This window comes from Trachypithecus francoisi, unplaced genomic scaffold (genome assembly GCF_009764315.1).
Source record: "Trachypithecus francoisi isolate TF-2019V2 unplaced genomic scaffold, Tfra_2.0 Lachesis_group3, whole genome shotgun sequence".
In the NCBI taxonomy this organism is placed as follows: domain Eukaryota; kingdom Metazoa; phylum Chordata; class Mammalia; order Primates; family Cercopithecidae; genus Trachypithecus; species Trachypithecus francoisi.
In genome coordinates, this window is record NW_022681468.1 from 147374464 (window position 1) to 147391665 (window position 17202).

The 17202-nt window shown below is 42.6% G+C and overlaps 1 protein-coding gene across 6 annotated transcripts in view; it reads right to left on the bottom strand.

Moving 5' to 3' along the window:
* STARD9 (StAR related lipid transfer domain containing 9) overlaps positions 1–17202 on the bottom strand; it is a 159949-nt gene that overhangs the window by 58190 nt on the left and 84557 nt on the right. For all 6 annotated transcript variants that reach the window (XR_004432060.1, XM_033190404.1, XM_033190405.1 and 3 more), the window contains exons 9-15: positions 16595–16667; positions 6376–6443; positions 4392–4489; positions 3469–3678; positions 3184–3281; positions 1250–1327; positions 723–794 (exon numbers count right to left, since the gene is read on the bottom strand). Coding sequence is in view for 5 of the 6 variants with exons in the window: in XM_033190404.1 (XP_033046295.1) it covers positions 723–794; positions 1250–1327; positions 3184–3281; positions 3469–3678; positions 4392–4489; positions 6376–6443; positions 16595–16667 (697 nt within the window). In the remaining variant the exon portion in view is untranslated. The remainder of the gene's footprint in view (positions 1–722; positions 795–1249; positions 1328–3183; positions 3282–3468; positions 3679–4391; positions 4490–6375; positions 6444–16594; positions 16668–17202) is intronic.

Below are 17202 nucleotides of genomic sequence, written 5' to 3' on the forward strand. Positions count from 1 at the left end.
AACCTTACCTGCACTACCCTCTACCATGAACACCCATTCTAACCAGCTTCGTCTTCCTCACAGTGTGTGCTTCCACGTGGCCTCTCACACCCCTTCCTTCTCCCAGTTTCAAGGCTTTGCTTACGTTATCCCTCCCTCACCCAATGCCTTACCCATTCTCCCTATGTAACAACCCTAGCAAACCTTCCAGGGCTAGTTCAAGGTCAGTTCTCTGCCTTCCAGCACCAACATATGATGTCTGCTCTGAAAATCCCAAACCATAATGATTTCTTCCTTCCCTAGACTCTTTTCATCTAAATCACATGGTTCATGAAACACACTATTCTTTAAATGTTTCCAACTAGACTGCAAACCATTTGAGGGCAGGGACCTCTCTGTACCTCTTGCAGCAACATGCTGAGAATCTATTTGGTCCTCAAACAATGAATACATCTTGGTTGACTGATTTACAGACAAGAAAACAGTCTTTTCCCCCCAGGCTACTCTCACTATCCAAAGGACTTATGAATCCCTGAGAGAACAATACAGAAAGTCAGAGAGCCATTAACACTCCCCTAGGCAAACACACTCCCCTGGTCAAGGCTTAAAGGAAACAAACATTGTCTTCAAATTAGACAGCTCTTCTCTGCCCTGCCAAGGGAGCAACCCTACCTAGCTCAGGAATAATGGAGGGAGCTCCCAGGGTGATGTAAAGCACTACTGAGTCCACCCAACACACCCACCTTCAATTCATTTTGGAGAACCAGCTCCTTCAGGTTTTCATCCTTTTCATCATTCAATGAACCGAAGTTTCTCTGCACAAAGAGAGATGTGCTTTGATGTTTTCCTGGTCTGAACTTCAGGTAGGTCCCACCCTTACACTTGTGAAGGAAGATAAGGTGCAGATAAAGGAAAGACTTTATCATTAAAATGAGAAATAAATCAGGAGCCTACGTATTTGGGCTCATATTGGTACAAAGATGGAAAATAAAAATAAATTTTCCTAGAGGGCCCCATTCTCCGTACCTGCCCACACAGGGCAAGGACCATTCAGGCACAAGACAAGAGGTGATAAAGTGAAAAAATGCCCACACCACCTGAAGCTACACCAAGAAATCAGATATATCTCTGTTTTGTCTTTGCTCCTGTCTCTGCCTCATGAGAGTCAACTGAGAACACGGAATGCAGCAGAGCCCAGACTCTATGGAGAAGAGAGGCTCAGAAGGAGAATTTCACTTTAAGTATGGAAAGGTTCTGACTGTCTGCATACCAGTTCAAAGCTCAGCAGCAGGGCTTTCAGTCTTTCAATCTCTTCTCTGAGTTCTCTAATCAGCTTTACGTTTGCATCCTGAAACATAGAGAACTCCATCACCACTGATTGTTATCAAGTCCCACTCAGCTGTGAAATGCTATTTGCAATTGGCTTGGAAGAGGTAGATTACTCCTTTGGAGTAGGCTCTACAGCGGTCAGTCATTCTCAAGTTGTGGTCCCAGGACCTGCAGCATCCACTTCACCTAAGAACTTGTTAGAAATGTACACTTTGGCCCACCCCAGACCTACTATACCAGAAACTCTGAAGGACTGGGGCCCAGCAGTGTTCGAACAAACCCTCCAGGTGACTCTGATACACACTAAAGTTTGAGAATCACTTCCCTAGAGGTCAAGCAGGTAACACAAAAGCTAGGGCATGTATAGGTAGTAGGTGCTAACCTTCCTGTATTGTGACTAAGCCTAATACTGCCTAATTACATTGCCTTTTTAAAACAGTCTACATGTGGGTTATATATATGTGTGTGTATATACATATATGTATATATATGTGTATGTATATATGTGTATACATATATATATATGTAGTGTGTGTCTGGCCACCACCTATGATCCCTGCTCTGGAACTTCTCACTGAAATTGTGAAGGAACATTTGAAAAATTCTCATTTAGCTTTGAAAAACCAATGTAGGCCGGGCGCGGTGGCTCAAGCCTGTAATCCCAGCACTTTGGGAGGCCTAGACGGGCGGATCACGAGGTCAGGAGATTGAGACCATCCTGGCTAATACGGTGAAACTCTGTCTCTACTTAAAAATACAAAAAACTAGCCGGGCGACGAGGCGGGCGCCTGTAGTCCCAGCTACTCGGGAGGCTGAGGTAGGAGAATGGCGTAAACCCGGGAGGCGGAGCTTGCAGTGAGCTGAGATCCGGCCACTGCACTCCAGCCTGGGTGGCAGAGCAAGACTCTGTCTCAAAAAAAAAAAAAAAAAAAAAAGAAAAACCAATGTATAGTTTTGTGTGGGCAGAGGAGAAAAACAATAGAGAGAAAAACCATTAAAAGATAAACAAAAACCAGTGAATTCCTACACTCTCCTTTTAATATTGAAACAGAGAAGTCACTGCAATTTGCAAAGAGAAAAATAAAACACAGACAACTTGCATAAAAAAACACAGGCATAAGACTGGGCACCTTGGCCCACACCTGTAACCCCAGCACTTTGGGAGGCTGAGGTGGGAGGATCATTTGAGTCCAGGAGTTTGAGGCCAGTCTGGGCAATATTGTGGGACCTTGTTTCTACAAAAAAAATTTTTTTTTTAAATTAGCCTAATGTGGTGGCATGCACCTGTGGTCCCAGCTACTCAGGAGGCTGAGTGGGAGGATCGCTTAAGCCCTGGAGGTTGAAGCTGCAGTGAGCCACAATAGTGCCACTGCACTCCAGCCTGGGTAACAGAGCAAGATCCCTTCTCAAAACAGGCAAACAAATACAAAAACACAGGAATAAATCAACATAAATTCAAAATAAAAGCAGTAAACACAAATTTTTAAATGAACTTTCTTAGAGTGAGCCATTATTGCACCACTGCACTCCAGCCTGAGTGACAGAGTGAGACCCTGTCTCTAAAAATAAAATAATAAAATAAAAAATAAATGACCTTTCTTAGAGCGGTAATGGTAAACTAAGGAATCTTAAGAGGAATGGCCTCAGAGAAGTATCTAAAATAAGTTATTCATAAAAGGTTACTGAATGAAGGGCAATAGAGATAGGAGAGAAGGAGATGACAGTACAAGAGAGAATTCTACTCCCTCACCATTTGGAGGACAAGTCTGAAAAGCTGAGGGGAGTACAAAGAGAAAGAAATCAACAAGAGAGAAAAAAAAATAAGGAGAGCTTTGTGTAAACTGTATCAGACCAGGACTTCTGAAAAGGTCTCACCTCATTTACTCGTGGCTTGTTGATAATGTTTTTGGCACTGGATGCATATCTCAGTGTGCTCATGGTCTCACTGTAGCTAGTGTGTGCAGGAGACACCGCTGAGGTAGAAGAAGAAAGTTTAAAAACATGCCAGCCCATCCATCCCAGCCCTTATTCACTTGCCTTGATACTACTGCCCATGCTGTATAAGACCCCTGATGAAATGAGAAACCTGGGTGGCCATGCCCCTTTCTCTGAGATACAGTACCAGTCCCAACACAGATCCAGCTCTGGCATCCCACTCACTGGCAACCATGATGGTTTTAGAGTTGCCTCCAAGGCTGTCCTTCAGCAGCCAGGTCAACACAGAGTCTCGGTATGGGATATAAGACTGCCTTTGGGAGGGTGCCCCTCCACTCCTGGTCCCAGAAGGAGAGCTAAGGATTCCACTGTCACCACCATTGCTGACTGAGCTGTTGAGGCTCTGGCAGCTGCTGAAAACTTGGGAGTTCTGGGCTTAAAAGATGAAAAAAGAAAATGGAAGGAAGAAGGAATTATGAAGCAAATATATTAAAACAAAACAATGGTTGGAGAACACAGACTTAACTATCATATTTCCTAACCCCTTTCTGCATAGAATAGAGTATTTTAGGGATTCCTAAAGACTTCAGACTTAGGATACGAAATGTTTGAGCCACGTAATTTTTTTAGACTCCCCTCTTTTTTTTTTTTTTTTTTTTTTGGGACGGAGTCTCGCTCTGTCACCCAGGCTGGAGTGCAGTGGCCGGATTTCAGCTCACTGCAAGCTCCGCCTCCCGGGTTTACGCCATTCTCCTGCCTCAGCCTCCGGAGTAGCTGGGACTACAGGCGCCCGCCACCTCACCCGGCTAGTTTTTTTGTACTTTTTTTTAGTAGAGACGGGGTTTCACTGTTTTAGCAAGGATGGTCTTGATCTCCTGACTTCGTGATCCGCCCGTCTCGGCCTCCCAAAGTGCTGGGATTACAGGCTTGAGCCACCGCGCCCAGCCCTAGACTCCCCTCTTTTAGAACTGATGGTAGTAAGATAGCATTCTACTCTAAAACCAAGGACAAATATCAATTTTTCATGCCCCAAACTAGAAGGTAACCTTACCAAAAGGAACCCTGTGTCTACCCTATTGTGACAACATGAAAACATGAGTTACTTTCCAAAGTCTCCCTCCCAGTCCTATTATCTATCAGCAAAATACCTAAGGTGGAGATGACAATTCCCAGAGTCACAAGGGACTTGTTGATATTGGCTCCTTCAGTAATGCGGTCCTTACAGTAACTCGGGTCTGCTCTTTCACTAAAACACAGTCAATGAGAAACAAAAACAAAAGCAAAAAACACATTGTCTTTATAATACTGTTGAAAAATATTATCCATTATTCTGTATATCATGCTGTAAAAGACTCACATAATAAATTCCTTTCAGAATTCAGTTCCAGAAAAAAATGTTACCATCTTGTAATGAACTGGACTTTTTCTGCTTCTCAGGCAATAAAAGTCGAATAACTCTTCAGGTCTCTGTTTTTGACTGTCAGAACACTTTATGCTAAATGTAATGCTCATTTACAATTATGATATTAGCATGACTTTTTGGTATATTCACTTCTCTATCTTTATTGTTTTAAATTCATGTATTTATAGCTTTATGGGATTTGTGTCATTAGCTGACAACAGTTTTGAATTTCTTTTTAAAGTTAGTATTAAAGGAAATTTTAATATTAAGGAAATATTAAAAATTCACACTTCCAATTGGCTAATAGTTTCTTTCAAACAGCACTCTGCTCTTAAGGGAATACTGTACCATATTAATTATCTGTTTTAAAATAAGAAAATTTGCCTTATTTCATCTTACACTTTCTTGTGATCACATTATCCCCCTCAAGACTAACTCTTTCTAAATACATATGTAATTATAATTCATGCTCTCTTCTAATACCTACAAGGCAGCATCTTCTCAACCTTTCAAGATTTTTAAAACTTCTTTTCTTTAGAGATGGGGTTAAGCTATGTTGTTATGTTGCCCAGGCTGGCCTCAAACTCCTGGGCTCAAGTGAACCTCCCAACCTCAGCTTCCTGAATAGCTGGGACTATAGATGTGCACCACCAAGTAAAACTTTTTTTTTTTTGAGATGGAGTCTCGCTCTGTCGCCCAGGCTAGAGTGCAGTGGCGCGATTTTGGCTCACTGCAAGCTCCACCTCCCGTGTTCACGCCATTCTCCTGCCTCAGCCTCCCGAGTAGCTGGGACTACAGGCGCCCGCCACCTCACCCGGCTAGTTTTTTTTTGTATTTTTAGTAGACACAGGGTTTCACTGTGTTAGCCAGGATGGTCTCGATCTCCTGACCTCATGATCCACCTGCCTCGGCCTCCCAAAGTGCTGGGATTACAGGCGTGAGCCACAGCACTCGGCCTAAAACTTTTTTTTTTAAGAACTGCATAGAAATCAATATTAAAGAGAAAATAAAATCAATAGTAAATCAAAGAGAAAAGGTGTACTAATTCAGTTACCTTCACTGAAAGCAGCGCTTTTTTAACCTTTCCTATACATTAGAATCACCTGGGCAGATTTAACAATCTCCTGATGCTTGCACTCCCACCAATCTCACTAATAATCTGATGTATCTGATCTGAGGTATAGGTATGGGGAGTTTTAAAAGGTCCTCAGGTGGCCAGGTGCAGTGGCTCAAGATTGTAATCCCAGCACTTTGGGAGACTGAGGCAGATAAATCGCCCAAGGCCAGGAGTACAAGGCCAGTCTGGGCAACATAATGAGATGTTGTCTCTACAAAAAAAAAAAGAAAAGCCAGATGTGGTGTCATGTGCCTGTAGTCCCAGCTACTCCAGAGGCTGAGGCAGGAGGGTCGCTTGAGCCCAGTAGTTCAGAGTTACAATGAGCCATGATCATACCACTGCACTCCAGCCTGGAGCCTGGGCAACAGATTAAGACTGTCTCAAAAAAGAAAAGGTTCTCAGGTGATTGATTTAATGTGCAACCAAGATTGAGAATCCCTCATGTACAGGAACTTTTCAGCCCCCAGAAAATAACTTCTTAACCTAGCATTCGAAGAGCTTCTTTTGTAATATTCTCAGGATGACTGAAATGTGAAAAAGATTGGAAGAGATTATTCCCTGTAAAACAGGCAAGAACAAGAGTAATTCCCCTTAGCTTTGAAATCCTAATTACCTGCCTGCTAGGTCCACAAGGTTGATCTTGCTAGCCATTTCAGAAGGGAGGTTGTTCTCCAGGATTGCCTAGAGGAGAAAGCACATTTAAAGCCTGTCATTTGGAACGATTTGTATTGTTTTCCCCTTAGACATTCCTCTAACCAAGGTGACATTTTGGATTTTTATCCAATTCACTCAACAAATCTGTATTCTAATGTGATGCAAACCAGATGAGTTCTCAATATCTGACAGATAAACTCAATAGGGCCCTGGATCATCACTTTAAAAACAAAACAAAAACACCAGCAAAACTTACAGACTAAGCAAACTTCCATGAAGCTCACTAAGCATAACTTTCAGGGGCATCAGGAGTTTCAGTACAATTTACCACGCAAATGCTCAACTCCCTCCCAGAGGGCTCTGACTCTTACTAGCAGAGAGCCACAGCATGTGGGTGGCCTCTGATGGCCTCTTGCTAACCTCAGTCACAGCACCTTGCCCGGGCAGAAACTCTGCCCTGTAAGTTCTATTTAGTGGCATCCAGCCCCCAAGAAGAAACTACTCTGACCCCCACCCTGATTCAATGTGGATTTTGTTACTTTGTTTTATAAATTAATTTTTGGGATTTTTTTTTTTTTTTTTGAGAGAGTTTTGCTCTTGTTACCCAGGCTGGAGTGCAATGGCGTGAACTCAGGTCACTGCAACCTCTGCCTCTCAGGTTTAATTGATTCTCCTGCCTCAGCCTCCCAAGTAGCTGAGATTATAGGCATGCACCACCAGGCCCGGCTAATTTTGTATTTTTAGCAGAGACAGGGTTTCCCCATGTTGGCCAGGCTGGTCTCGAACTCCTGACCTCAGGTGATCTGCCCGCCTCGGCCTCCCAAAGTGTTGAGAATACAGGCATGAGCCACTGCACCGACCAGAAATTGTTAATGTTACACATCATCAACTGACTGTAGTTTTAGAACATTTCAAATAATCCCCAAATCCCTCAAGTCTTTGCAATCAATCTCTGTTCCCATCCCCAGCTTGAAGCAATCACTTAACTTTCTATGTCTGAAAGTCTGCCTTTTCAGAGTGTTTCATATAAATAGAATCATACAATGTCTGGCTCTTTTCACTGTACATAATTATTTTGAGGTTCATCCATGTTAAGGCATGCATCAATAGTTTATTCATTTTTACTGCTATTACTCCATTGTGTGGATATACCATAGTTACCCATTTGCCTTTTGATAGATGTGTGGGTTGTTTCCATTTTGGGGTAACTACAAATAACAGTTATGGATATTTGTGTACATCTTTTTGTGGACATTTCTCTTGGATAAACACCTAGGAGTAGAATTGCTGGGTCATATGGTAGTTATATATTTAACTTTTTAAGAAACTGCTAGGCTGGGCACGATGACTCACGCCTGTAATTCCAGCACTTTGGGAGGCGGAGGCGGGTGGATCACAAGGTCAGGAGATTGAGACCATCCTGGCCAACATGGTGAAACCCCGTCTCTACTACAAATACAAAAATTAGCCCAGCATGGTGGCATGTGCCTGTAGTCCCAGCTACTCAGGAAGCTGAGGCAGGAGAATCGCTTGAACCTGGGAGGCGGAGGTTGCAGTGAGCCAAGATCGTGTCACTGAACCCCAACCTGGGTGATAGAGTGAGTACTCCATCTCCCAAAAAAAAAAAAAAAAAAACCTGCTAAATTATTTTCCAAAGTTGTTACACCATTTACATTCCCACCAATAGAGCAGTGTATGAAAACTCCTGCTCCTACGCAACTTGCTGATACTTAGTATTTTAGCCATGTTAAAAGGTGGGTAGTGGTATCTCGTTTGGTTCTAATTTGTTTCCCTAATGAATAAGGATGTTGAGAATTTTTGCAAGTACTTAATTGTCACTAGCGTATTTTGTTTAGTGAAATGTCAGTTCAAAATTTTTGCCATTGTTTTGAGTTGTTTTCTTATGGTGTTTAGAGTTCTTCATATATTCTGGATATAATTCCTTCATCGGATGTATGTTTAGCAAAGTTCTACCTATCTGTTTTTTTTTTTTTTTTTTTTTTTGAGAGGGAGCCTTGCTCTTTCACCCAGCTGGGGTGCAGTGGCATGATCTCAGCTCACTGCAACCTCCACCTGCTGGGTTCAAGCAATTCTCCTCCTCAGCCTCCCAAGTAGCTGGGATTACAGGTGCATGCTACCAAGCCTGGCTAATTTTTGTATTTTTAGTAGAGACACAGTTTTCACCATCTTAGCCAGGCTGGTCTCAAACTCCTGACCTCAAGTGATCCACCTGCCTCGGCCTTGCAAAGTTGTGGGATTATAGGCATGAACTACTGCACCTGGCCTGCATTTCTTTTTATTCTCCTAACAGTGTCTTTAAGAGAGGAAAAAGGGGCCAGGCATGGTGGTTTATGCCTGTAATCCCAGGACTTTGGGAGGCAGAGGCAAGCTGGATTGCTTCAGGTCAGGAGTTCGAGACCAGCCTGGCCAACATGGTGAAACCCCATCTCTACTAAAAATACAAAAATTAGCCAGGCATGGTAATGCGTGCCTGTAATCCCAGCTACTTAGGTGACTGAGGCAGGAGAATTACTTGAACCCGGGAGGTGGAGGTTGCAATGAGTCAAGATCATGACACTGTGCTCCAGCCTGGGAGACAGAGCAAGACTCAGTATCATTATTTTAAAAAAAAAGTGCAAAAGGCCAGGCATGGTGGGTCATGCCTGTAATCCCAGTGTTCTGGGAGGCTGAGGCAGGAGGATCACTTGAGCCTAGGGATTTAAGACCAGACTGGGCAATATAACAAGATCTTGTCTCTACAAAAAAAATAAATAAGTTATTTTGTACACTGTTATAGACACACACACACACACACACACACGTGTAAGTCCCAGCTACTTCGGAGGCTGAGGTGGGAGGATCGCTTGAGCCCGGGAGGTTGAGGCTGCAGTGAGCCATGATTGTGCCACTGCACTCTAGCCTGGGTGACAGTGTGACCCTGTCTCAAAAAAAATTATAAAAGTGCAAAAGTTTGAAATTTTGATTAACTCCAAATTTCAATTTGTATTTTTGTTCAATTTGTGTTTTCTTTTCCTTTTTTTTTTTTGAGACGGAGTCTCGCTCTGTCGCCCGGGCTGGAGTGCAGTGGCCGGATCTCAGCTCACTGCAAGCTCCGCCTCCCGGGCTCATGTCATTCTCCTGCCTCAGCCTCCCGAGTAGCTGAGACTACAGGCGCCGCCACCTCGCCCGGCTAGTTTTTTGTAGTTTTTAGTAGAGACAGGGTTTCACCGTGTTAGCCAGGATGGTCTCGATCTCCTGACCTTGTGATCCGCCCGCCTCGGCCTCCCAAAGTGCTGGGATTACAGGCTTGAGCCACCGCACCCGGCCTCAATTTGTGTTTTCAGTGCCATATCTATAAAACCTTTGCCTAACCAAAAATCACCAAGGTTCTCCTAAGTTATCTTCTAAAGTTTAATAGTTTCAGGTTTCCCACTTACATCTATGATTCAATGAGTTAACTTTTTGATAAAGTGCAAAATATAGATCAAAGTTTTTTTTCATATAGACATCCAACTGGTCTCCCATCACTTGCTGAAAAGATATTTTCTCCACTGAATCACCTTTGCAACTTTATTAAAAATCAGTTGCCTATATATGTATGAGACTATTTTGGACTCTATTCTGTTCTCGTAATCTATTTATCTTAACACTACCACCACACTATCCTGGTTACTTTAGCTTTAGGAAGCATAGGGTTTATCTCAGAGAATGCTCCACGTGCACTTGAAAATATGTGTATTCTGTGATGTTGAATGAAGTGTTCTGAAAATGTCAGTTAGGTCACATAGTTTGATAATGTTGCTCAAATCTTCTATTTCCTCACTAATTTGTTTGGTTATCTATCTACTACTGGAAATTAGGTACTAAAATATCCAACCATTGTTGAACTGTCTATTTTCATCTTTCAATTCCATCAGTTTTTTCATGCATTTTGAGGTTTGGTTGTTCAGAGTGCATACATTTATAAATGTTATATTTCTTCAATGAACTCACTAACCCTTTGTCATTATGAAATATTCCTGTCTCTAGTATTTGTCTTAAAATCAATTTTTTTTTTTTTTTTAAAGACGGAATCTCGCTCTTGTTGCCCAGGCTGGAGTGCAATGGTGCGATCTCAGCTCACTGCAACTTCTGCCTCCTGGATTCAAGTGATTCTCCAGCCTCAGCCTTCCAAGTAGCTGGGACCACATGCTTGGCTAATTTTTTTTTTTTTGTATTTTTAGTAGAGACGGAGTTTCACCATGTTGGCCAAGCTGGTCTCAAACTCCTGACCTCAGGTGATCCATCCACCTCAGCTTCCCAAAGTGCTGGGATTACAGGCTTGAGCCACCACGCCCAGCCTTAAAACCTATTTTTTTGCCTGACATTAAAATACCACTCCAGTTCTCTTATGCTTACTTTTTAAAATTTTTCAATAGGTTTTGGAGGAAGAGATGGTGTCTGGTTACATGAATAAATTATTTAGTGGTGATTTCTGGGATTTTGGTGCACCCATCAAACAGTGTACCTTGTATCCAAGGTGTAGTCTTTTATCCCTTACCCCCCTTTCCCACAAGTCCCCAAAGTCCATTCTTATTCATATACCGTTGTGTCCTTATGCCTACATGTCCTTATGCTTTTGTATCATTCTATGCTTTTGTGTCCTCATAGCTTAACTCCCACTTATGAGTGAGAAGATATGTTTGGTTTTCCATTCCTGAGGTACTGTACTTAGAATAATGGTCTCCAATTCCATCCAGGTTGCTGCAAATGCCATTATTTCGTGCCTTCTTATGGCTGAGTAGTATTCCACAGTATACATATACCACATTTTCTTTATCCACTCACTGACTGATGGACATTTGGGCTGGTTCTATATTTTTGCAAATGTGAATTGTGCTGCTAAAACATGCATGTGCAAGTATCTTTTTCATATTATGACTTCTTTTCCTCTGGGTAAATCTACTCGTAGTTCTTTAAGGAATCTCCACACTGTTTTCCATAACGGTGGTACTAGTTTATATTCCCACCAACAGTGTAAAAGCGTTCCCTTTTCACCATATCCACGCCAACATCTTTTTTTCTTTTTTGAGATGGCTGGAGTGCAGTGGCACGATCTTGTCTCACTGCAACCTCTGTCTCCCAGGTTCAAGCAGTTCTCTGGCCTCAGCCTCATGAGTAGCTGGGACTGCAGGAGCGTGACACCATACACAGCTAATTTTTGTATTTTTAGTAGATACAGCATTTCACCACCCTGGCCAGGCTGGTCTCGAACGCCTGACCTCAGGTGATCCACCTGGCTCAACCTCCCAAAGTGCTGGGATTACAGGTGTGAGCCACCGACCCAGCCTCTTTTTTGATTTTTTGATTATGGCCATTCTTGCAGGAGTAAGGTGGTATTGCACTGTGGTTTTGATTTGCATTTCCCTGATAATCAGTGATGTTGACCATTTTTTTTTCCTTATGTTTGTTGCCGTTTGTGTATCTTCTTTTGAGAACTGTTTATTCATGTCCTTAGCCTACTTTTTGATGGGACTGTTTTTTTCTTGATTTGTTTGAGTTCCTTGTAGATTCTGGATATTAGTACTTCGTAGGATGCATAGATTGCAAAGATTTTCTCCCATTCTGTGGGCTGTTTGATGATTACTTCTTTTGCTGTGCAGATTTTTGTTTTATTTAAGTCCCATCTATTTATCTTTGTTCTTGTTGCATTTGCTTTTGGATTCTTGCTCATGAAGTCTTTGCATAAGCCAACATCTAGAAGGGTTTTTCCAATGTTTTCTAGAAGTTTTATGGTTTTAGGTCTTATATTTAAGTCTTTGATCCATCTTGAGTTCATTTTTGTATAATGTGAGAGATGAGGATCCAGTGTCATTCCCCTACACGTGGCTTGCCAATTATCCCAGCAACATTTGTTGAATAGGGTGTCCTTTCCCCCCTTCACATTTTTGTTTGCTTTGTCGAAGATTAGTTGACTGTAAGTATTTGGCTTTATTTCTGCATTTTCTATTCTGTTCCATTGGTCTATATGCCTGTTTTTGTCCCAGTACCATGCTGTTTTGGTAACTATTGGCCTTCTAGTATACTTTGAAGTTGGGTAATGTAATGCATCCAGATTTGGTTTTGTTGTTGTTTTTGAGACAAAGTCTCACTCTGTTGCCCAGACTGGAGTGCAGCAGCATGATCTCGGCTCACTGCAACCTCTGCCTCCCAGGTTCAATAGATTCTCCTGCCTCAGCCACCCGAGTAGCTGGGATTACAGGTGCCCACCATCACACCCAGCTAATTTTTTCTATTTTTAGTAGAGGGGGTTTCACCATGTTGGCCAGGCTGGTCTCAAACTCCTGACCTCAAGTGATCCACCTGCCTTGGCCTCTCAAAGTGCTGGGATTATAGGCATGAGCCACTGTGCCTGGCCCAGATTTGTTCTTTTTGCTTAATTTTGCTTTGACTGTGTGGGCTCTTTTTTGGTTCCATATGAATTTTAGGACTGTCTTTTCTAGTTCTGTGAAGAACGATGGTGGTATTTTGATGGGGATTGCATTGAATTTGTAGGCTGCTTTAGGCAGTATGGTCATTTTCACAATACTGATTCTATCCATCCATGAGCATAGATATGTTTCCATTTGTTTGTGTCATCTATGATTTCTTTCAGCGATGTTTTGTAGTTCTCCTTGTAGAAGTCTGTCACCTCCTCGGTTAAGTATATTCCTAAGTTTTTTTTTTTTTTTTTTTGCAGCTATTGTAAAAAACGTTGAGTTCTTGATTTGATTCTCAGCTTGCTTGCTGTTGGTATACAGCAGGGCTACTGATTTACGTGCATTCATTTTGTATCTTGAAACTTCGCTGAATTCATTTACCAGTTCCAGGAGCTCTTTGGATAAATCTTTAGAGTTTTCTAGATATACAATCATGTTGTCAGCAAATAGCAACGGTTTGACTTCCTCTTTACTGATTTGGATGCCCTTTCTTTCTTTCTTTCGTCTCATCACTCTGGCTAGGACTTATGGTTACCATTTTTAGGGTGTATCTTTTCCCATCCTTTTACTTTCAACCTGTGTCTGTGGTTCTAAGGTGTGTTTCTTAGACAGCATATAGTTGGGTCTTGCTTTTATGCAATTTGAAAATCTGTACCTTAGGCAATTCACACTTAATTATTGATGTGCTCAGAACCATCCATGTCTGATTTTTTTTTCTATGTCTCATATCTCCTTTGTTCCTGCTCTTCCTCCACTGCCTTTAACTGTTAAGTATTTTTATTAATATGTACCATTTTAATTTCTGTTGGGTTTTTTGCCCAGAGGTGGCAGAAGAAATGCTGATTTTTAAAATTATGTTTTTGAGCTATTTTCTTAGTAGTTGCTCTCCAGATTACAATATGTATCTTTATGATCTACTTCAAAGTAATACTAACTTAATTCCTGTAAAATATAAACTCTACTTAAATACGTATTTCACTTCCCTTGTGCTATTTTCATATATGACAATGTACAAAAATGCATTATTATAATTGTGGTTTTACGTAATCTTTCTTTTATTGACGTCAGGAGAAGAAATGAGAAAAGAATGTAGGTTTTTTAATATTTACTCACACATTTACCATTCCCAGATATTTCACTGTCTCCTATAGATTTAAGATACTTTCTAATATCTCTTTCTTTCAGCCTAGAAGATTTCATTTAGTTTTCTTGTCAGGTAAGTCTGCTGCCGATAACTTCTACTTTTTTTTTTTTTTTCCCCAATCTGGGAATGTTCTTATTGACAGTTTTTTGCATTCTCTCAGCACCCTGCCTTCTAGGGTTCAATGCTTCTGATGAGAAGTCAGCCATTCATCATGTAATTGTTCTCCTATATGAGTCACTTTTCTTTTTTTTTTGAGAAGGAGTCTCGCTCTGTCACCCGAGCTGGAGTGCAGTGGCCGGATCTCAGCTCACTGCAAGCTCCGCCTCCCGGGTTTACGCCATTCTCCTGCCTCAGCCTCCCGAGTAGCTGGGACTACAGGCGCCTGCCACCTTGCCCGGCTCATTTTTTTGTATTTTTTAGTAGAGACGCGGTTTCACTCTTAGCCAGGATGGTCTTGATCTCCTGACCTCGTGATCCGCCCGTCACGGCCTCCCAAAGTGCTGGGATTACAGGCTTGAGCCACGGCGCCCGGCCATGAGTCACTTTTCTCTAGCTGTTTTTAAGATTTTCTCTTTGTCAGGCTGGGCGCGGTGGCTCAGCCTGTAATCCCAGCACTTTGGGAGGCCGAGACGGGCGGATCACGAGGTCAGGAGATCGAGACCATCCTGGCTAACACGGTGAAACCCCGTCTCTACTAAAAATACAAAAACTAGCCGGGCGAGGTGGCGGGCGCCTGTAGTCCCAGCTACTCGGGAGGCTGAGGCAGGAGAATGGCGTAAACCTGGGAGACGGAGCTTGCAGTGAGCTGAGATCCGGTCACTGCACTCCAGTCCGGGCGTGTAATCCCAGCACTTTGGAGGCCGAGACGGGCGGATCACGAGGTCAGGAGATCGAGACCATCCTGGCTAACACGGTGAAACCCCGTCTCTACTAAAAATACAAAAACTAGCCGGCGAGGTGGCGGGCGCCTGTAGTCCCAGCTACTCGGGAGGCTGAGGCAGGAGAATGGCGTAACCTGGGAGACGGAGCTTGCAGTGAGCTGAGATCCGGTCACTGCACTCCAGTCCGGGCGTGTAATCCCAGCACTTTGGGAGGCCGAGACGGGCGGATCACGAGGTCAGGAGATCGAGACCATCCTGGCTAACACGGTGAAACCCCGTCTCTACTAAAAATACAAAAACTAGCCGGGCGAGGTGGCGAGCGCCTGTAGTCCCAGCTACCCGGGAGGCTGAGGCAGGAGAATGGCGTAAACCTGGGAGACGGAGCTTGCAGTGAGCTGAGATCCCGCCACTGCACTCCAGTCCGGGCGACAGAGCGAGACTGCGCCTCAAAAAAAAAAAAAAAAAAAGATTTTCTCTTTGTCTTTCAACAGTTTAAATATGATGTGTCTAGGTGTGGATCTCTTTGTGTTTATTTTACTTGGAGTCCTTTGAGCTTCTTAGATCTCTAAATGATTTTCACAAATTTAGGAAGTTTTTGGTCATTGTTTTATTTTGGGTGTGGTGCTCCTCACTTTGTTACATTCCTTTAATCTATTTTCAGACCGCAGAAAGGATTTTGTCCAGCTTTATAGTTGCTTTCTGGGGATATGACTTGACCTCCTCATTCCATCATAATGGAAGTGAATCTTCTAATATTTCATTTTAATGCTTATTTTCTTTTCAACCTTTTGTTTTAAATGTCCACAATGGGCCGGGCGCGGTGGCTCAAGCCTGTAATCCCAGCACTTTGGGAGGCTGAGACGGGCGGATCACGAGGTCAGGAGATCGAGACCATCCTGGCTAATACGCTGAAACCCCGTCTCTACTAAAAATACAAAAACTAGCCGGGCGAGGTGGCTGGCGCCTGTAGTCCCAGCTACTCGGGAGGCTGAGGCAGGAGAATAGCATAAACCCAGGAGGCAGAGCTTGCAGTGAGCTGAGATCTGGCCACTGCACTCCAGTCCGGGCGACAGAGCGAGACTCCGTCTCAAAAAAAAAAAAAAAAAAAAATGTCCACAATGATCACACAGATGTGAAAGTGTTGTAAAATGTTAAAAATAAATACAAGCAGAAGGTATTTTGATTAGTCTTTATAAAACGCTTCTACCCATTCTGGGTGTACAGCTTAATGGATTGTGTGTAAATTCGGTTTATAATATTAGGTTCTATCAGAGGACCTATAAATGTGAGAGTAGGAGAAAAGGAAAAGAAATAGGGCCGGGGGTGGTGGCTCACATCTGTAATTCCAGCACTTAGGCAGGCCGAGTCAGGTGGATAATTTGAGGTCAGGAGTTTGAGATCAGTCTGGCCAACCTGGTGAAATCCCATCTCTACTAAAAATACAAAAAAAATTAGCTGGGCGTGGTGGTGCGTGCCTATAATCCCAGCTACTCGGGAGGCTGAGGCAGGAGAATCACTTGAGCCTGGGAGGCAGAGGTTGTGGTGAGCTGAGATTACACCACTGCACTCCAGTCTGGGCAACAGAGTGAGACCCTGTATCAAAAACAAACAAACAGAAATAGGAAAGAAGACAAGAAAGTGGTTTAAAGGTACAAGGAGAGGAAGAAATCTCACCAAACATAAGGGGTTACCAACCTGCGTGTAGTAGATAGTGAAAATGGCGTGGGATCTGCTGCTGGCCTCATGAACATGGGTGGCTGCTGTGATTCTGTGTATACAAGAAAAAACTGTTAGGACGAGGATTGTTCACACATGGTGGATTCTTAAGGATCTATAGGGAATACAAGAAATGTTAGTGCTGAGGTTCACAGATGAGAATCATATTTAGTTCAGTTTTGTAAAGAGGAATAGTCCAAAGAGGGCAGAAGCAGCACGCTAGGTGCTATCTGAGAATAAAACGGAGCACAGTTTCATACTAAACTACACTGAAACTTTTTTAAGCAATAGAAGCAAAAATTCGAGTGTAAAGAGAAATGAAGACTAGAGCGTCATCAACCTGGAAGAACAGGCCCAAGATAGACTCATTTTATTTTATTCTTTCATTTTATTTTATTTTATTTTTAGAGCCATTTTAATAAGAAAAGTGGATGTAGAGAGCTTGCTGAGAAGGTACCTCAAAGACAGAGAAGGTAAGTTTTGAATTAATATTCTGTGTTTAATCAAATTCTATTAATCAAATATTAATTCTACAGCGTCAGAAAGATCTTGGAAATGAGATCTCAAATCACATCAATATCATGCTT